Genomic DNA, 22,594 nt, shown 5'->3' on the forward strand with positions numbered 1-22,594 from the left:
ATGTAAGTAGGGTGTAAATGTCCCCTACTATTATGGTATTACTATTGATTAGTTCCTTTATGTTTGTTATTAACTGCTTTATGTATTGGGTGCTCCCATTTTGTGTGCATAAATCTTTACAATTGTTATATTTTCTTGTTGGATTTTTCCTTTTAGAATTACATGGAGTCCTTTGTCTCCTATTACGGTATTTGTTTTAAAGTCTATTTTGTCTGATATAAGCATTGTTACCCCAGATTTCTTTTCACATCCATTTGCATGATAAATATTTCTCCAAACCCTCACTTTCAATCTGCATGTGTCTTTCCATCTGAAATGAGTCTCTTTTTGGGCAGCATATAAATGGGATTTGCTTTTTTATCCATTCCATCACCCTATGTCTTTGGAGAGTTTAATCCATTTACATTTATAGTAATTATCGATAGGTGTGCACTTATTGCCACTTTGTCTCTTGTGCTTGTTTTTGTAGTTCTTCTCTGTTTCTTTCTTCTCTTACTCTCTTCTCTCTTGTTCTGCTGGCTTTCTTTAGTTACCTACTTGGATTCCTTCCTCATTATTTCTTGCATATCTATTACTGGTTTTTGGTTTGTGGTTACCATCAGGTTTGTATATAACATCTTCTGCATATAGCAGTCTATATTAAGTGATGGTCACTTATGTTTCAATGCATTCTTAATTCCTCTCCCTCCCATATTTTAGGTATGTGGTATCATACCTTACATCCTTTCATTTGTGAGTCCCTTGACTGATTTTTAAAGATACATTTATTTTTACTGCTTTTGTCCTTTCTACTATTTTCCTCTTACTTACAATCTTTCTTTTCCACTCAAAGAGTCCCCTTTAACATTTCTTGGAGGGCTGGTTTAGTTGTCATGAGTTCCTTAACTTTTGTCTGGGAAACTCTATGTTTTCTTCTGTTCTGAATGTTAGCTTTGATGGATAGAATAATTTTGGCTGCAGGGGTTTTTGTGTTTTGTTGTTGTTTTAGGCCTTTGACTATATCATGCCACTTTTCTCTGGCCTGCAAAATTTCTGCTGAATCATCAGCTGATAGCCTTATAGGGGTTCTTTCGTATATTACTGTCTTCTTTTCTTTTGTTGTTTTTAAAATTTTTCTTTATCACTACTTTTTGCAACTTTAATTAGTATGTATCTTGGTGTGGACCTTCTTAGGTTGATTTTGTTGGGGCATCTCTGTGCCTCCTGGATGTGGATTTCTGTTTCCTGCCCCAGATTCAGGAAGTTTTCAACTATTATTTCTTCAAATGAATTTTCTTCTCCTTTTTCTCTTTTCTCCTCTGACATCTCTATAATGTGAATGTAATCACACTTGATAGAGTTGCTGAGTTCCCTAAGTCTATTCTCATTTTGCATATTTTTTCCTCTCATCTTGATTACTTTCCACTACTCTGTCCATGATTACTTGATTACTTTCCATTACTCTGTCCTTCAGGTCACCAATTTTGGTTGAGCTTCCTCTAGTCTGCTACTTATTCCATGTAGTGTTTTGAAATTTCATTTATTTTGTTCTTCATCTCTGATTGTTTCCTTTTAATCTTTTTGTTAAGGGGCTCACTGAGGTTCTCCACTCTTTTCTCAAGTCTAGCGAGTATCTTTTGATCATAACTTTAACTTCTCTATGAGGCATATTATTTATCTCCATTTCACTTAGGTCTTTTGCTGTAGTTTTTTTCTGGTCTTTCATCTGGGATATATTCCTCTGCCTCATCATTTTTTCTTACTCTCTGTCTGTTTCTTTGTGCTAGGAAAGTCAGGTACTTCTCCTGCTTTTAAAAGTAACAGCTTAATGGGAGCAAGATGGCAGAGGAGTAGGAGACCTGGATTTCGTCTGGTCTCAGGAATTCAGCTGGATAGGGATCAAACCATTCTAAACTTTTTTTTTTAAAGATTTTATTTATTTATTTGAGACAGAGAATGAGAGACAGAGAGCATGAGAGGGAGGAGGGTCAGAGGGAGAAGCAGACTCCCTGCCGAGCAGAGCCTGATGCGGGACTCGATCCCGGGACTCCAGGATCATGACCTGAGCCGAAGGCAGTCGCTTAACCGACTGAGCCACCCAGGCGCCCCAGGGATCAAACCATTCTGAACACCTACAAACTCAACAGGAGATCGAAGAAAAAAAATAGCAACAACTCTCTCATCAGAAAAGCGACCACTTTCTGGAAGGTAGGACGTGCGGAGAAGTGAATCCGAGGCGATATTCGGGAGGATAGACGGCGGGGGAGGGGGTCTCCTTCGGCCGCTTCTGGCAAGTGATAGAGCAGTGGAGCACAAAATCGGAACTTTTAGAAGTTGGCTATGCTGAGGGACATCGCTCCAGTAGCTAAGCAGGGGGTGGAACCCTTACTGGGACAGTGTGGTCTCGGGACCCTTGGGGGTCACAGAAAGACCGGGGGTGCCTGAGTGCAGCAGAGCTCCCAGGTATTGGAGTGGGGAAGCCGGCTGCAGAGACAGAGCCAAGGACTGGGCCCTCAGCTCGGGGATGCCATAAACTGCGATTCGTGGCACAATCTGGCCACTGCTCTTCCAGCAGGGACCAACAAGCGGCAGATTGGGGAGACTCCCCTTCCTCCCCTGGGAGGAGCAGCACGGGAGCACACTGCAGGGATCTGCTGGGTTTGGAGACTCCACACGGGGTCGGGTGCCAGAGATAGAAATGCTCGGTCACAGGCTGGGTGAGCATGGAGTGTGGCCAGAGACTGGGGAGATGAGAGTGATTGCTTTTCTCTGGGGGCTCACTGAGGAGTGGAACCCTGAGTTCTCGGCTCCTCTGGGGTGGAGATTGGGAGGCCACCATTTTTACTCTCATCCTCCAAAGCTGTACGGAAAGCTTGCAGGGAACAAAAGCTCCAGGGAGGAAACCCAAGCAGATTGCTTAGCCTGGACAGGCAAGGGCGGGGCAATTCTGCCTCTGGCAAAGACATTTGGAAACCATGGCAACAGGCCCCTCCCCAGAAGATCAGCAAGAACAGCCAGCCAAGACCAAGTTTACTGATCAAGGAGAATGGCAGAACTCCAGAGCTAAGGGAATACAGCACATAGAATTCATGGCTTTTCCCCCCATGATTCTTTAGTCTTTCAAAATTAATTTTTTTTTTACTTTCTTTTTCTTTTTTTTTTGTGAATATTTCTTTGTCCCTTTTTCACCAACATCTTATCAATCCCTTTTAAAAAAAATATTTTGTATTTTTCATTTTTAGAGTCATATTCTATCCCTTCATAGTAGTTAACCTTATTTTTGGTACATATATATAAGTCCTCTCTTTAAAATTTTGGGATACAGTTTCTTCTAACAGACCAACATATACCCTAAATCTCTAGTGTATGGCTTTGTTCTAATCTCCTGCCTGATCACTTTCCCTCCCCTTTTTTTTTAAATCCTCGTCTTTATTTTTTCAAACAACTTCTTATCAATTCCTTTTATAAAATCTTTTATAATTTTCAGCTTTACAGTCATATTCCATCCCTTCAACATATTTACCCTTATTTTTGTACATATATAAGTTTTTCTTTCTTTAAAATTTTGGGAGGCACTTTCTTCTAACAGACCAAAATATACCCAAAATCTAGTGTGTGGCACTGATCTATGCACCAGCGTGATCATATTTGATCATATTATGTTTTTTTGTTTTTGTTTCTTTTTATCTTTTTCTTTTTTTTTTTTCTTTTTCCTTTCTTTCCCCCGGTTTCAGGTGTCTTCTGATTTGTTTAGTGTATATTTTTCGGGGGTCGTTGCTACCCTGTTAGTATTTTGTTCTCTCATTCATCTATTCTCCTCTGGACAAAATGACAAGGAAAAAATCACCTCAAAAAAAAGAACAAGAGGCAGTAACGACTGCCAGGGACTTAATACAGACATTAGTAAGATGTTGGAACTAGAGTTCAGAATGATGATTTTAAAGATACTAGCTGGGCTTGAAAAAAGCCAGGACTATATTAGAGAAACCCTTTCTGGAGAAATGGAAGAACTAAAATCTAACCAAGTCAAAATCAAAAAGGCTATTAATGAGGTGCAATCAAAAATGGAGGCTCTAACTGCTAAGATAAATGAGGCAGAAGAGAGAATGAGTGATATAGAAGACCAAATGATGGAAAATAAAGAAGCTGAGAAAAAGAGAGATAAACAACTACTGGATCACGAGGGCAGAATTCGAGAGATAAGTGATACCATAAGACGAAACAATATTAGAATAATTGGGATCCCAGAAGAAGATGAAAGAGAGAGGGGGGCAGAAGGTATATCGGAGCAATTTATAGCAGAGAACTTCCCTAATTTGGGGAAGGAAACAGGCATCAAAATCCAGGAGGCACAGAGAACCCCCCTCAAAATCAATAAAAATAGGTCAACACCCTGACATCTAACAGTAAAACTTGAGTGTCAGAGACAAAGAGAAAATCCTGAAAGCATCTCGGGAGAAGAGATATGTAACCTACAATGGTAGAAACATTAAATTGGCAACAGACCTATCCACAGAGACCTGGCAGGCCAGAAAGGACTGGCATGATCTATTCAGAGCACTAAAAGAGAAAAATATGCAGCCAAGAATACTATATCCAGCTAGGCTGTCATTGAAAATAGAGGGAGAGATAAAAAGCTTCCAGGACAAACAAAAGCTAAAGGAATTTGCAAACATGAAACTAGCCCTACAAGAAATATTGAAAGGGGTCCTCTAAGCAAAGAGAGAGCCAAAAAGTAACAAAGACCAGAAAGGAACAGAAACAATATACAGTATTGTATATTGTATACAGGCAATACAGTGGCACTAAATTCATATCTTTCAATAGTTACCTTGAATGTAAATGGGCTAAATGCCCCAATCAAAAGACACAGGCTATCAAATTGGATAAAAAAACAAGACCCATCAATATGCTGTCTGCAAGAGACTCATTTTAGACCCAAAGACACCCCCAGACTGAAAGTGAGGGGGTGGAAAACCATTTACCATGCTAATGGACACCAAAAGAAAGGTGGGGTGGCAATCCTTCTATCAGACAAATTAGATTTTAAACCAAAGACTGTAATAAGAGATGAGGAAGGACACTATCTCCTACTTAAAGAGTCTATCCAACAAGAAGATCTAACAATTGTAAATATCTATGCCCCTTACATAGGAGCAGCCAATTATATCAGCCAATTAACAACAAAAGCAAAGAAACACATCGACAACAATATAATAACAGTAAGGGACTTTAACACCCCCTCACTGAAATGAACAGATCATCTAAGCAAAAGATCAACAAGGAAATAAAGACTTTAAATGACACACTGCACCAAATGGACTTCACAGATATATTCAGAACATTCCATCCCAAAGCAACAGAATACACATTCTTCTCTAGTGCCCATGGAACATTCTCCAGAATAGATCACATCCTAGGTCACAAATCAGGTCTCAACCAGTACCAAAAGACTGGGATCATTCCCTGCATATTTTCAGACCACAATGCTTTGAAACTAGAACTCAATCACAAGAGGAAAGTCGGAAAGAACTCAAATACGTGGAGGCTAAAGAGCATCCTACTAAAGAATGAATGGGTCAACCAGGAAGTTAAAGAAAGTAAAGTTTGTAAGTTTTCATGTTCTGCAGACTGATTTATAATCCACATATTGAAAATAAATATATCTAAAACTATGAGTACTTTATTTATATTAATAGATTTAAGTTATTCTGATTTTATTTTAATTACACAGGATCTGAAGTTGATATATTAAATGACACCAGTTTTGAATAAAGATGTGTTACATCAGCTATGTGTCAGGTATTTAGGTGTTTTTTCTGATGAAATTATGGCAAGGTGTATATGAACTAACAAGTTCTACATTTTCAATCATCTTTGTCCTCCATGGTTTCCCAGGGCACTCTTTTAGTATTTCTGCTACTTAGTGGATTCTGCATTATTAGATGGATGAGAAAAGAATTCAAGAGTACAAACTTAACTATATGCTTTAATAAAAGTTTGTTAATATCTCTAGGACTCAGTTTTCCTCATCTGTACATTGAAGAGATTAAAGTAGAAACATCTATAGCTTCTTTAATTTTTTTTTGGCTTTTTAAAATTTTAAAATTACCCATACTATGAGTCTGGCCCATGCTTTCTGAAAAATTAATATGTACAAGAAATGTTCAGAAAATATCAGCTTGTGATGGACATCCTGCCTGAGGATATCAGATTATAAAAATTTAAAGTTTAGTATGAAATTTAGAAAGAATATGATTTAAGCTTATAAAACTATTAACACCATAGGTACTGTTAATATAGTTTTATTTCATATGCTTGTAAAAGAAAACCAGAACAATGACTAGGCACAACACTAAATTGTATGGATTTGCTATAATGATATATTGCTAATTACCTTAAATTAGAATTATCCCTTTACCTCTTCCCTGGATTCACTCGGAGTTTAATGTGTGTATAAATCATTATTAATCATTTTCCTGTCAGTTTGAAAACAAACATGTATTGATTTTCCCTTCTTCAGAACTTTCTTTATCTCAAACATTGAGTAGCCTAAGTTCTCAGTAAGTGATTACTGTGGAAACATGAAATTTAAATCTGAATAATATAGCGTGAAAATAACCAACTTTATATTATTCACTAATATATTATTTAAGCTATTATTAACAAAATAAAGTAGATTTCCTCTTGGTGTATATTTGATTATTCATTACCAAATACAGAGATTGAACACCATATGGCAGTGGATAAGAAAAGCTCTGTTGTAAAAAATAAACTATTAGAAGTCATATTCTCAATTCTGCCTTTCCCCAAATCTTTTCCTTAAAAGTGAGGTACAAATAAGGAAAAGTAGCACAAAAGTGTCAGAGGACAGAACACACATATATACACACTCACAGGCCTGTAAAATTTTAAGAAATAAAGTGATGGCAAAATAGGCTTCATTAAATAAGTAGTTTTACTGCTTTGGTGTTCAGTTAGGAATATTGATGATATATAATAACAAACACTTTAATGTTATAATAATGTACATCTACAGTCTTCTAAACATTTGTTTGTTATTTATTATTATTATGAACCTCAGTTAGTTTCACCTTCTTGAAAACATTGTTATCTTGCTAACCGTATCTTTGAAGGCTATTTTCACTTGCTTGTTCCTTAGGGTATAGATGAAAGGGTTCAACAGAGGGGCAACTGAGGTATTTAAGACAGCCACTCCCTTATGAAAAGTTTCTGCATCCTTAACAGAAGGATTTATGTACATAAAGATACAACTTCCATAAGAAAGTGAGACCACAATCATGTGAGAGAAACATGTAGAAAAAGCTTTTTTTCTTTGTTGAACAGAGGGGATTCTCAGAATTGTCCTGATAATGTACATGTAGGAAAGAATCACTAACAGCAAGGTGAAGATGAGGGTGATTCCAACAGAGATAAACTCCATCATTTCTATGAAATGTGTGTCTGAACAGGACAGACGCAACAGTACAGTATAGTCACAGCAATAATGACTGATGACGTTGGACGCGCAGAAAGGCAGCTGGAGAGTCATTATATGTGGCACAATGACAACCAAGAAACTGGAGAACCAGGAACACAGGACGAGTTGAATGCAGAGTCTTCTGCTCATTAAGGTTGTATAACGCAGGGGTTTACAAATGGCAACGTAGCGATAATAGGACACAGCAGCTAAAAGATAAAATTCAGTTGCTCCCGGAAGGATGGCAAAAAAGTACTGAGTGAAACAACCAGCAAAGGAAATAGTCTGATCTCCAGTTCCAATATTGACTAGCATTTTGGGAACAAAGACAGAGGTAAAAGATATTTCCAAAACAGAAAAATTCCGAAGGAAGAGATACATAGGAGTCTGGAGGCAGGGTCAGAGTGATGATGGTCAAGTTTCCCATGATGCTTAAGACATAAGTTAGCAGCAGAAAAAGGAAAAGCAGAGCTTGAAGTTCAGCTTCATTTGTCAGTTCAAGAAGAATGAATTCTATCGCTGATGTCTGGTTTCCATCATTAACTTCAGACAAATTCAGATAGAAGATAATAATGACATGGCGTGATTAACACATTTTCTGATATTTACTTTATAATTAACAAAGGTTTTGCTTCTCAGGAACATTTTCAATTACTCTCACCATTTTTTGCATTCATTTATGTTTTTCTTCTTAATCTTTCTATTTGGATTTTCCTCTAAGTTATTAGATGCTGTCATATGTATATAGACAAATCTAAAACAAATTTAGAGAGTAGATTTTATTTGATTAAACAGATTTCTTAAATCAGCCTTTTAACTCTCAGTTTATTAGCCAACAGAGTAAATAAAAATCAAGGTATGAACCATAGGAATAAAATTGAACTTGGTTGTTTTCTTCTTTTGGCTGTTTTATATTTTTTCTTATTTCAATTTTCTCATTTTCAATAATTCTGTGCATCTACTGAGCTCTAAGCTTAGATTGCTATTTCCCTTAATTCTTTTTTTTTATTCTAAAATCTTTCTTAACAATTTTATGCCGTTGCTATCTTATTAGACTACAGTATATGTTTTTTAAAAGGGCACCATTTGGTGTTAACTTTAACCACAGCTTCCCCCACCTCCCCCCAAAAACCTTTGGCCCAGAATTCTCCGTCATGAAGACTGAAAGGGCCCAGTGATACCCTGGCAGCAGCCCCATTACTCCATGACGGTAGCAGAAGCAGCTTAGGCTCCCTTTGACTCTCCCACACTATGGGACCTGCAAATGGTTCTGAAATTAGAACATATACTGCTATACTTAAAAACTTAGGGACACGGAGAGTCAGCTAGAATAGAGGAAAAGAAAGTCCTAGGTGGGTAGGGAAGTAGGTGGGCACACTGAAGAGCCAAGTTGCTTTGTCCAACACCTGTGTGCTTTAACTAAATGAACTCAGGCCGCCAACACAGTAGACCTGCTCATTTCACCTTCCACATCCGAACAAGACTAAAAAGCTCAGCCTTGTGTTTTCTACTGTGCATAGGTTCTGCTGGTGATGAGGAGCTCCTAAGCAGGTTCTCTACTCCTTCTGCACAACATGATGCATGCACACAACATGCCCAGCAGCTGAGCAAATGCGGTGCTGCCCAGATAATATGTATCATGACTTCTTGTAGCTTCTTCACAACTAGAGCCTCATATTCCTCAGCATAGAGGTCGGAGGGGTGGGCCGGACTGCCATTACAGCTGCTGGTGGTCTCTCTGCAGCAGCTAAGAGGGACACTCTGGTTTTTGGTCTCTTTGAACCAGTCTGTATTTTCCCAGTCTGACTAGTTGTGAATTCCACAATAGTGCAGCTGACTCTGTACATGATCATAGCCTGCCTTGCAGCATCAGGGTGGGTTCCATGGTCAGCCTTATACACTTTCTGCATGCTGCCACCTCACTCTCCACCTTTGCTCTGTAAACGTATCCCAAAAGCACTGCAACAGCTTCTGTGACAACAACCAAGAGTAGGATGATGACATTCATGGCAAGTCCACGGCGGCTTTCTCGGATTGTGGCACAGCAGCCAATTAGGCCAACAATGAAAAGCAGGGCTCCTACAGCTATGATCACTACAGCAGGGATGAGCGTATACTCATCTTCAAAGACGTGGCCATAGTCATCATACGTGATAAAGACACAGGCTGCCACACAGCATAAAATACCAGCTGCCCCCTGGAAGATAAGGCTGGGAAACACCAGCAGGGTCTTGGATGGGGTGATGCCGCACCAACCCCTTGTGCGGGCAGCCCTCTGGTGCCCTGCTCTGTGAGAGGGATGCACTCACCTAGAGAGGTGGCAATGGCTGGCCCCGGCGCCTCCCCACAACCAGTTCCCTCCTTGCAGTAGCACAGCCCTGGCCCCAAGCCTGATGATCTTCCCCTTAATTCTTTTTTTTTTTTTTGAAGATGTTATTTATTTATTTGAGAGACAGAGAGAGTGAGCAAGTGAGAGAAAGAGAGCACAAGCAGGGGGAGAGGGAGAAGCAGACTCTCCGCTGAGCAGGGAGCCCCAGGCAGGGCTCTATCCCAGGACCCTGGGATCACCACCAGAGCCGAAGGGAAACACTTAACCAACTCAACCACCCAGGAGCCCCTTTCCCTTAATTCTTAATAAAGTCTTAGGAATTCATATTACTTACAGTTCTTCGGTCATGGCACGGGCTCAATAAATGCTATCACTATTTAATACAGATATATGGATTAGTCAGTACTTGGCGAAACGTTAAATCAAAATAATCTCACTGATTGTGCTTTCTTGCTGTATGCAGGAACTGTCCACCAGCAAATTACAGTTCCTTAAGTGTCAGCTCAAGGTCAGATCTTCATACAATTGTATCTAATAATCGCAATCAACCATAATTGTTTTTCCTCTTCTTTATTAAAATTTATCACAACATAACACTTGGTCATAAAGTCAAATTTTTTTCCAGTTACATCACGTATGTACACTTTATCTGTCCAACATTAACATAAATAAATTACCCACAAAAATAAGGTCTTATTTCTCTATATCTTTTATACAGGGACCAGAAAATTGTACAGATTTGGTAAAAATTTTAATGTAAAATATTTTTTGACTTTTTTAGATTCATAGCCCTATTTTATTAAATGCTATGGTTTTTATGCAAATAAAAGTTCCAACTAAGCTTATGCATACAGCTCTTCAGAATTTTCTTTTAATATTTTTCATCATCAGACTCAAAGAAATATTACTAAGAATGCCTTTCTCTACTCAAAAAATTATAAATTCGTTTCATTTTAACAACTGCTTTACTACATACGTTGACATATTTTCATATTACACTATGTAATAAGTTAGTAATAGTCACACATCATATATTCTCTTTTTTTTTTTAAGATTTTTATTTATTTGTCAGAGAGAGAGAGAGAGCACAAGCAAGGGGAGCAGCAGAGGGAGAGGGAGAAGCAGGCTCCTCACTGAGCAAGGAGCCCGATGTGGGACTCGATCCCAGGACCCTGAGATCATGACCTGAGCCGAAGGCAGACGCTTAACGACTGAGCCACCCAGGCGTCCCACACATCATATATTCTTATCAAGGTGAAAACTCCAGAAGTAATAAATTAATAATAGTCACACATTATATATTCTTATCAAGGTGAAAACTCCAGAAGTATCTAATACAACAAAAGAGCAGTTTTGCCAGCTTAGGAAGGCTGATTGTCTAGAATTATATCTGGAAAATTTCAGGGTTCCTAACATAACTTCAATCAATTTGTGCTTTTGTAGATAATTTTCTCTTTTGTTAAATACCTTTATATTAACATACATAAAAAGCATAATATGCTAGGCACTTATCAGTGTTATTAAAAATTCTGTTTTGTTAATGATAATTAGATTAATGTATCAAGAATGTAAATTTTAGTATTAGTTGAAATAATGGCTATATATGTCTGAATGTATTATCTTGGCTACTGTATAATGAGTACAGATAAAGAAATGTAGGAAATTAAAAATTATGCACCAATAATGAGCTTTACAACATTCTATATGGAGAAAAATATTAGGGCACACCTCTTCCACTATGACAAAACAGCTCATTAAATTGTAATATTGCCACAATTAGTTGAAATAAATCTTGGGGATTGGACAATTGGTAATAATATTCTGTTTCTATATGAAAATAGCTAGTGTCAGATAATTTGGAGATATTGATGTTAATCTTCCAGTTTGAGATCCTAGCTATTAACTAAGACTGAAAATTGTAACTTAGAAAGTACTCGGGCTATTGCATTCACTAAAGAACCTTAATATCCTGAAATTTCCATTGTTTAAACAATCATTTTTTTGATAAAATGAAGACTTTGTAATTGATTCCCACATAATAGAAACACTTTAATGAATAAATAAACAAGTGTCCAAAAATAAGAACATAAACAACATTTATATATTAGTAAGTGACATTATCACCTACTAAATTAAAGATGAACAAAATGAGAATTTTTATATAAGAAGAAAAATTTATATCAACCAAATTTCTTTCAGCAAAATATGATAATCCTTTACAATAAAGGATACTATCCTTTATATATATATAATAAATATATATAATAAAAAATCTCTTTATAATAAAGATTAGTGCTATTCCCAGAAAAATAATATATATACCATATGTGATATATACATAATCATATGTATATATGATCAAATAATAACTACTTGACCCAAAAAAGGTTTATTTGGCAAAAATATATTTACTCAAAAGATTTACTGCTAAGACACTGCTTTTTTTTCTTAAAAAAAGAAAAAGGTTCATTTGTAGTTAAAAGGATGTGGAAGAATTTTCCCAACCTTCTCTGGGTAACTTCAGTTATGAATACCTTCTCTTAAAGTAAAATCATCTCTACAGTGAATTGTATATAACTTTCATATATAGCCTCTGCCTCCTTCTGTGGTGGACCTCTTTGCTAGTTTAAGAAGCATTTAAGAGGAAAGTTAAGAACATTGAATCCATGACAAGTAGGAATGGGCATCGTGGAAAAATAGAAGAAAGTGTGATTTGATTTTCTTTAAGCTCTATTCTGTGAATATGGTGTAACATTTTCTTCCTGAAAATACGTATATATGCTAAACTGTCATATTTTGAATTTTTACCTATATTTACTTAGAACAGTCAAAATCTTATTTAAAAAGAATATGTACACAGTTGTGTCAACAAGCAAATATGAAAGGTAACAGACAAATCAATAAAGAGACTATACATCTCTAGTTCAGTGCAGCCATCACCAACCCTCGCCTACCTCAAACAGGTGAATCAGTTCTGCCTTAGTTTCAAATGAGCTCCTTCTGTGGCTAAATCAGAGCATATAAAGGTTTAGGACCCATTGGGAAATGGTCCCTGACTCATCAGAATTTGTCTGCTTCAAAATACTCAGGAATGCCTGACTTTCTGTTTCAACAAAGATTGGTCAAATTAGCAGGTAAAAAGAAGAAACAAAGAGCATATAAACAGATTAGAATCCCCTGCCAAGCCTTCCTTGCTGTTCCATTGCTCTTAGAATTTATCTATCACTATTTTTTTCTTACTCATTTTGGTTTATGTGAATGGATATCTTGCTATTCTTTTGTCACCCACACCCATGGTCAACTCAAAGCCTTTGCAATGGCTGTTCCATCTTTCTGTGATGTTCTTTCTCCAAACATCACATGACTAGCTCCCTCATATCACTGAGATCTCAGAATTGGGCGTGCCTCAGGGGAAGCTTCCCTGATCATACTATCCAAGATAGCCACTACTCAATCACTGTCTAACACCTTAACTGGCTTGATATTTTATATATAGTAGATTTTTTTTGTTGTTCACAACACTCTTAAATTTTGTTATTTCCTTATTTGCTATGTGCTTATTGTCTAGCATCCTCACTAAACTGTAAGCTCCACTAAGTGAAGGACTTTATGTACTAGCTTCTCTGTATGCCTGTGGAAGTTTCTGGCAACTACCAGTTTCTTTATGATACCTCAGGGTGTTTATATATATATATAAATGTATTCCCTACAAGAGGGACCCACAGCATGATACCTTTGCTGAGTAAATATTTGTTGAGGGTTTATTTAAGCCAAATTAGATGTCTAAATTAGATATTCTGTTTTACTGATGTATAATTGATTTATAATGAATTTTACATGTTTAAAATATATAGTTTGATTGTTTTGAGGTATGTCATGAAACTATGAAAACTTCACCACAATTAAGAAAATAAATAGACCCATCCAACCCTAAAATTTTCTCATACCCCTTTTAATCCTTGCCTTGCAACCCACCTTACGCTCTCACATAGTAGATAAGTTTACTGGGAAAGGATTTATTAGCTTTGCAACTGTGTGGGTGTTATTTCAAAAGACGAAGGAATAAAGGGCCTATTTTTACCAACTGCCACTCTAATTTGTCCAATTAAACATTATAAGCATAAAGAGAGTCAGATATTTTGTTTCCTTTGCATATTTTCCACAAATACTCAACATCATGGCATTACCATTTTTTCTGTAGTTTTAAAATATAGCATATAACAAATGCTATTTATAGCTATTCTTTTTTTAATAGCTGTTCTTAATCACTTTTTTTGTCATAAATCCCAGTGAGTAAATGCATGTTTTATTTTCTAAAAGGTAATTTATTGGGACTATACTGAGAATAGTGGTATCTGGGGGCTAATGGGGTGGTTAGGAATATTTTCTAACTGCAGCTAGAGTTCCTGCTGAGATCAAAGTAGTGATATGATCCAGAAGGTAAGTGGAAATCCATGCAAAGAGTCCAAGAAAAGATGGAAAACAATACTGGAAGCTTGGGGATGAAGTTAATATTCAGAGAGACAGACAGATGAAAACAGGGAGATTTCAATAAATCAAGTGGGTAACAAGAAAGTCAAGTAGGCTCTGTTACAGTACATGGTTAACATTTACAGCTTCTCTGCACCATGCTTTACTGTGGGAACAATTTAGTTAGAGTCAAGATAGATCTGACAAATGTGATCCTTAACCAGGAATTATGAATTAGTCATGCATCTTTTATCACTTTGCCATTTCTACATAACAAAGCTCCCCAAAATTTAGGGTCTTAAAACAACAAGCAGGTATTATTGTTCATAAGTCTGTGGCTCAGCTAGGCAGTTCTGTTGATATGGACTGGGTTCTCCCACATCCTGGGGAACCAACTGGCTGTGCTCTCATCTAGAATGGCTTCAGGAGGGATGAATCAGCTCAGCTTCAATAGGTGTCTCTCCCAGCAGACTAGCCTTGGCTTGTTCTCATGTGAATTGTGTGGGTGCAACAGAGAGAGAGAGGATGCATGCCTGGCTTCTTGATTGTTACACTCTGAACTGTCACAACATTCCTCTGTCGCATCTCTTTGCAAAAGCAAGTCACAGGACTAGGCTAAATTCAAAGGAGGAGAAACAGACATTTTCCTGCTGAGTGGAGCTGCAGAGTAACATTGCAAAGGACATGGCCATTTTCCTATCCATCCACCACACAGCTCATGAAGAATCACCTAATCGCTATAAAAGCTGTGGTGACCGTATTGGTGTCCTAGGGCTGCCATAAAAAATTACCCCAAACCGGTGGCTTAAAACAACAGGAATTTATTCTTTCACAGTTCAGGAGGCCAGAAGTCTGGTAGCTCTGAGGAAAAGTCTGCTGCATGCTTTTCTTCTTGTTTCTGGTGCTGGCCAACAATCCTCGGTACTCCTGGCTTGCAGCTGCGTCTCTCCAGCTTCTGCCTCCATCTTGACGTGGCTGTCGGTCCTGTGGATCTGTGTATCTTTGTGTCTCTGAATCTCTCCTTCAGTAATGACCCTAGTCGTTGGATTTACGGCCCACCCCAATCTAGCATAACCTTATCTTACACTGATTACATGTGTAAATGCCCTATTTCCAAATAAAGTCACATTCACACATACCCGCTATTAAGAGTTTGACTTATCTCTGGGAGGACACAGTTCAATTCACAACAGTGATCATACATATTGTATGGAATATGCTGAAGAGAAATCAAATACCCTGATAATTATTAAAAACATAAGCCTGTAAATTAAAAAAAAAAAAGCCCAATCTATAAACAAGTGTATTAAAAAAGAGAAAATGCCAATTAACATGCAAACAGCTTCCTTCACTTTCTTTTCACCCTTCGCTGTCTGTGTTCCCTTGCCAAACACAAGGCATGCTTCTTTTTCAACTTAAACTTAAGCTCCTTTTGCAAATTTGTTCATGAAAATTCCTACCCCATCTCCAAACCACTTTGCCATTTATAATCCATACATTGATATTTATTGCTGTCAAATTTTTGTTTCATATAATTTTAGAGCTTGCTCCTTTATAGATGATCAAAGTGAGTCTCAAGGAGTTTCTGTCTTGACCAAGGTCAACAAGATAGTTAATGAAAGAGCCAGAAATAGCACCTAGGTTTTTATTTTTATTTTCAGATTTCACTGATTTTATTTTTTCCCACTTTATTGAGATGAAATTGACATATAGCACCATATAAGCTTAAGGTGTACAGTGTAATGTCTTGACATATGTATATTACAATATTATTACCACATAAGTTTAGTTAACATCCATAACCTCATATAGTTACAAATTTTTGTCCCCTGTGATAAGAACTTTTAGGATCTACTCTCTTAGCCACTCTCAAATTTACCATAACTGTAGTCATGCTGTTGTACTGCATCCCCAGTACATATTTATCTTATACCTGGAAGTTTGTACCTTTTGACCAACTTCATGTATTCCCTACCTGTACACTTTGCCACTGGTAACCACAAATCTGATCTTTTTTTCTATGAGTGTTTTTTAGATTCCACATATAAGTGAGATCATACATTACTTGTCTTTATCTGCCTGACTTACTTTACTTAGCCTAACGCCCTCAGGGTCCATCCATGTTGTCATAAATGGTAGGATTTTCTTCTTTTTGATGGCTGAATAGTATTCCATTGCATATATGTATTGTAAATATATTTTACATTGTAAATAATACTGCAATGAATATGGGTGTGCATATATCTCTTTTACATAGTAATTTCATTTCCTTTGGATATATATACCCAGAAGTGGAATTGCTAAGTCATACGGTAGTTCTCCCTTTAATTTTTTTGAGGAAACTTCATACTATGTTCCATAGTGGCTGTTCCAATTTACAGTCCCATCAACAGTGTACAAGGATTCCTTTTTTTCCACATCTTCCCCATTATTTGTTATCTCTTGTCTTTTTGATGACAGCCACTCCAGCAAGTCCAAGGTGATCTTCCACAGTGGTTTTAATTTGCATTTCCCTAATGATTAGTGGCTTTGACCACCTTTTCATGTATTTCTTGGGCATTTGAATATATTCTTAGGAAAAATATCTATTCAGGTCATCTGGCCATTTTTAACTGGATTATTTGGGGATTTAAGCTATTGAGTTGTATGAGTTCTTTATATATTTTGGCTATTAATCCTGTATCAAGTTTATAATTTGCAAATACATTCTCCCATTCCATAGGTTGTTTTTGCATTTTGCTGATTGTTTCTTTTGCTGTGCAGAAGCTTTTCAGCTTGATGTAATCCCTCCCACCTGTTTATTTTTTTATTTTGTTGCTTTTGCTTAAGGTATTATATCAAAAAATCATTGCTAAGACCTATGTCAAGAAGCATTTTCCCTGTTTTGTTCTAGGGGTTTTATGGTTTCAGGTCTTACAGTTAAGTCTTTAATTTGATTAAATGTTGTGAGTGGTGTAAGATATGGGTCTAGTTTCATTCTTTTACATGTGACTATCCAATTGTCCTACCACAATTTATTGAAATGACTGTCTTTTCTCCATTGAGTATTTTTGGCTCCCGCATCAAATATTACTTGATGTATATGCATCTAGGTTTTAAAAAGTAAGATTACTTTTTTCTACCACATGTTTGCATTTGCTTTATTCATATATAGGTTTTTTTCACATTAAAATTTTAAAAGTTGATTAAACAAATTATCAATTTTTTTCTATCAAACATTTCTCTACAAATTTATCAATGGTTGTAGATAGAGAAAATATATCCAACTAATCTGAAAATTAGTAATATCATTATAGTTTTTTTATTTTATTTATTTTTGCAAGGGGGGAGAGGGAGAGCACAAGCAGGAGTGGGGGCAGGGGCAGAGGGAGAAGCAGACTCCCCACTGAGCAGGGAGCCCGATGCGGGACTCGATCCCAGGACCCTGGGATCATGACCTGAGCCGATCTGAGCTGAAGGCAGATGCTTAACTGACTGAGCCACCCAGGCGCCCATCATCATAGTTTTTAAGGCCACATCCAAAGGCCCTGTTTTAAAATTATTTCTGCACCATCTTCAGACGGCCTTAAAACACACACAGAAGGTTATTACCATCTAATTTATGATGAAAAGGGGTTTCTCTCTCTACACATCAATATATTCCATATATACATTCACATATGTAATTTTTTCTTCTAGATTTAGAATGTTCATTTCATAACGCTTCTGTGCAAGCCATTTTGATGGAACTTACAAATTAATTCAGTCAAATGATGTTCCTGATTTGTTTTTTATCCATTAGACTTCTTCATTAAAACAAAACAAAGAAAACCAAAAAACCTGAAACTGACTTTTGATGATTTACACAGGAAAGATATTGAAAAGATGTTGAGAAGTATACTGCATATAAAATGGGAAGGGAAATGCAAGAGTAAGCAGCAGTCAGGACCACAGTGAAAATCCAGATTCAGTTGTGTAAACACATTAATGTGGCCACAACAAAAACATAGACACCAGAGTTTAAGCTTGTACTACCAGCACTGGACGCTGGGGACCGCCCCTGCCACTGGAGTCTCCACTGCCCCTGGACACTGGGAGCCGCTGGCTTCATGTGAACTCCCACTGTCCCCATTTCTTTGCATCCGTAAATCAGAATTCAAAATCTGATTAGTTGAGCTTAGCATACAAGCCCACAAACTAGCTCTAAGGGAGTCTGGTAAAATACTATCTGGCCTTCACTTTCTCCATGGGAAATGGTTTTTGCCTTTCCTAAGACACAAAATGAAGAGTCCAGAGGCTAAGTGGTCAGTAAATCATCACTGTTCCCTCCTTTCTGAATATGCTGAATTGTAGTAGCACAATGAAAACTCACTTTGCGACTTTGCGACAAGCCTGTGACAGAGATGATGGTTATGGGGGATAAATAGTTATTGAGTATTGGATCCTGAATTCAAAATAATGATTATCTGACTACCAAGTATGTAGGTTTCGTTCCATAATGAATCAGCATTTTCAGTACATTTTATTCACTCTACTATTTGAAAATCCACAGCACTCACTATCGATATTATTTTATAGTGAGAGTTTATAAATGTGCATGTATGTGCATTTTGTTGCATTGATTTTGGCAATTGAGAATTTTGCTTTATTTCCTCATTATATAACTGTATTTTTATTAATTGCTCTTAAGTTTTGTCTCCTAACTAAAATTAAAACTCTCTTGGGGAAGTGTTATTTCCTGCCTTTTAAATATAAATATAAAGCAATGCTATACATTGGATTGGATTCACTAATTTGACCTGACCACCATTGAAATAAAGCAAAGATAGACTTTTTAAGCTACGTTGAAATATCAACATGTTAATTGCTCTTCTTATCTCAGCTCTCATACATGTGACAGGATTGGATAACATGTAAAGTAACTGATCTAACCAATTCTTATTTTAGGAGTACCAGGTTTGGCCTTTGAAGACATCCTCCAACACTCAAACTTATGGATATTTGGAAGAAATATTTCCAGAAATGCTTCTAAATAACAATATGGGGGTATATATGGAAGAGATCTATGGGACTGTAAACTTAAGAAAAACTCCTTACAAAATGTTTTTTTCACTACAACTAAAAAAGTGAATGATATCACCATAAAAAAAGTGATGAAAATATTTGTCCAAAGAAGACTGGAATTGTTGTTAGTGATGAAAATTTTAGCATTTTGGGGGGTGAACAACTCATCAAATGAGTCCTTTTAATCACCTCTTCAGATAGAATAATGACCCTATTAATTAGCTTTTGGAACTCTAAAGAAAAAATCAATTTGTAAATTGAGGATGACAAGCTTAAAAAAAATTTTACAAGCTCACAATCTTCAAAGACTTTGTGACTCTGTGACTTACGTCAAATTTAATAAAACTATATGAAACATAATAGTTGTATTATAAATTCCCTGAAGAAGCCATGGATTTTAAATTACATATGATATGCAATAAGTGAATGCCTTATGAACATTTTTGCTTGCATCTTACAGGAAGAATTGAATTTTACGTTTCACTCAAAATATAATATATGCATAACTAAAGCATACCCTTTCATATATGGGATCCAATCTATATTTTCTGTTATTCTAACAATAATACTATCAGTCAGGTAGTGTTTACTGTGTATCAGGTGTTTCCATAAACTCTTCTCATAAATTGCTATGTTATTCTATCCTTGATTTTATTATGCTAGCATATTAAACACATATACATGCACTACTAAACTAATTTTACAAGCTCACAATCTACTCATGAGTCACATTGACATAGAAGAAAACCAGGGACGCCTGAGTGGCTCAGTCGGTCAAGCATCTAACTCTTGATTTTGGCTCAGGTCATGATTTCAGAGTCATGGGATTGAGCCCCATGTTGACCTCCATGCTCAGTGGGCAGTCTGCTTGAGATTTTCTCACTCTCCCTCCACACCTCTGGCTGCACTTTCTCTCTCTCTCAAATAAATAAATAGATCTATTAAAAAAAAAAAGAAAAGAAAACCATTACAACAGTCCTACCAGATGGTCACTGAACTTAGTAACTTTAATTTGGAATATGTGAGTTAAGCTTAAACAATTAAAAGGCCATTGAAGGAGAAAGATTAAAAGGTACTGATATTTCTTACCCCAAACTCCCATTATGCTCAATGGATACAAACCTCAGGAAATCACAATTAAATTAAAATAGTCATCACAAATTGCAAATTTGTGATGATTTTAAATTTTTCTGGGATTTTGACCAAGAATGATAAAAGGTAGTTGTTGCTTAAAGAAAAATCTATACAATTAAGAAAAACATTGGCTAATGAAGACTTAGAGCAACAGATACTATTACATATAAGTTGCATATTCAAAGCCAATATATCTTTATGAGGGTGAAAATATGAAATTTTCCAAAATTACATTTGACTCAATTTCATTTTGTCTTCTTAGTTGATTTAAGGCATTTATGGCCTTAAAGACAAAGTTCCCATGTATAAGTGGTGCTTTATCAGGCTGAAAATGTCCTAGAGATTTTTAAGAAGTTAACATATTGAATTTCAAATGCAGAAGGATCTGAATTTGAATTCTCGTGGCTACCTCTCAATAACTCTTTGCCCTGTCAAGATACTTAAATTTTCTAATCCTAATTCATCTTTTATGAAAAATAAATGTATAATAGGATCTACCTGTTGGGTTGTTGCAAGGGCATTTTTAAAAAGATTTTAGGGGCAGCTGGTGGCTCAGTCATTAAGCGTCTGCCTTCGACTCAGGTCATGATGCCAGGGTCCTGGGATCAAGCCCTGTGTCGGGCTCCCTGTTCAGCGAGGAGCCTGCTTCTCCCTCTCCCTTTGCTGTGCTCTCTCTGTCAAATAAATAAATAATCTTTAAAAAAAAAAAATCTCTTAAGTCTCTTATGATTTGTCTCCCTCTCTGATTTTGTCTTATTTTACTTTTCCTTCCCTTCCCCTATGTTCCTCTGTTTTGTTTCTTAAATTCCACATATGAGTGAAATCATATATTTGTCTTGTGTTTGATATATCTTACTTCATACTTGTACCAAATAAATAACTATGCATCATATAAAGGATATAGTTATAAACTGGGCAAGAAAATCAGTGGAAAATGGTGCATTACTAGATTCATACATCAGGCTTTTGTTTTATTTTTTTAAATATTATTTATTTATTCATTAAATTATTTATTTATTTATTTGAGACAGAGGGAGAGAGGGAGAGTGGGGGTACGGGCAGAGGGAGAGAGAGAGAGAGAGAGAGAATCTCAAGGAGGCTCCATGCTGAGTGCAGAGCCTGACATGAAGCTCAATCTCATGACCCTGACATCATGAGCTGAGCTGAAATCAAGAGTCAGTCGATTAACTCACTGAGCCACCCAGGTGCCGCTTGTTTTTTAAAAAAAATTAAATGAAAGTTTTATAAGATCTCAACAAGAAAAACTGTAAAAATCAGCTTGTCCAAACATATGGTGAACTTCAATGGAGTTTTTTCTAAATTATCTGTTCCTAAATGAGTATCACTTTCTCAACCCGCATACACATACAAAATTCAGATAAAATACAGTGTAAGCTCACTGTATAATTGTCCAAATGCCACTCTACAGTAGTCTAGCTCCTTACCAATTCCTAATGTCACGTGTAATGCAGTCCCTGACTATATATTACTGCCATCTTGTGGGTAGTTCATCATAACTATCTTAGCCAAAAATTTTCCAGTTGTATTTTTGGATTTGCCTGAAAACAAATCAAAGATTCTTTTCTGATAGATTTTTTTTGGTTCATCTATGAAGTGACAGGCACTGTGCTAAGTAGCAGGTTTGAATATTAAAATAGACACAGATCCCATTTCAAAAAGATTACATAGCAATTCTCACTGGATGAAATTTCATTTTGAAAGAGTAAAGAATGAACACATGTCAGTAAAAGAGGGTGTCTAGTAGCTCTTGAATAAAGATAAAATATGACCTTACATTTGTCTAGGTTTTGGTCCATAGATTTCAGTTTCAGATTTTAACGTGTGAGTCAATCCAGAGGATATCAAGCTCTTAGAGGATGATGAACACAAATTAAACTCATCCGAATATAGTGTGTAAATGTGAAAGTTACGTAAACATTAAAGGTGTGTAAAATACTATTTGTGTGCTTTATACTGAGGGATAGATCCTTTTCTTTTACTTTTTTTAATTTGAGGATAGTTGACACACATTTTTTTTTTAAGTAAACTCCTCCCAATGTGGGGTTTGAACTCATGAACCTGAGATCAAGAGTCGCATTCCAAGAATCATTTCTAAGGATTCATGTGATTAGATTGAGCCAACTCAGATTGCTCAGAAT

The 22,594-nt window shown here is 36.5% G+C and overlaps 1 protein-coding gene and 1 pseudogene across 1 annotated transcript; both read right to left on the minus strand.

The window, feature by feature from the left end:
• Positions 1-7,069: 7,069 nt before the first annotated feature.
• On the minus strand, positions 7,070-8,136 carry LOC118008998 (olfactory receptor 6C4-like). The gene is given in 3 exon segments (XM_035002892.1): positions 7,070-7,853; positions 7,855-8,002; positions 8,121-8,136. Coding segments are annotated over 3 exon segments (948 nt in total).
• Positions 8,137-8,966: 830 nt separating this feature from the next.
• LOC118008999 lies at positions 8,967-15,223 on the minus strand (annotated as a pseudogene).
• Positions 15,224-22,594: the final 7,371 nt, after the last annotated feature.

Source organism: Mirounga leonina, unplaced genomic scaffold (genome assembly GCF_011800145.1).
Source record: "Mirounga leonina isolate KUSES-001 unplaced genomic scaffold, KU_Mleo_1.0 Mir_126, whole genome shotgun sequence".
Taxonomy (NCBI): Eukaryota; Metazoa; Chordata; class Mammalia; order Carnivora; family Phocidae; genus Mirounga; species Mirounga leonina.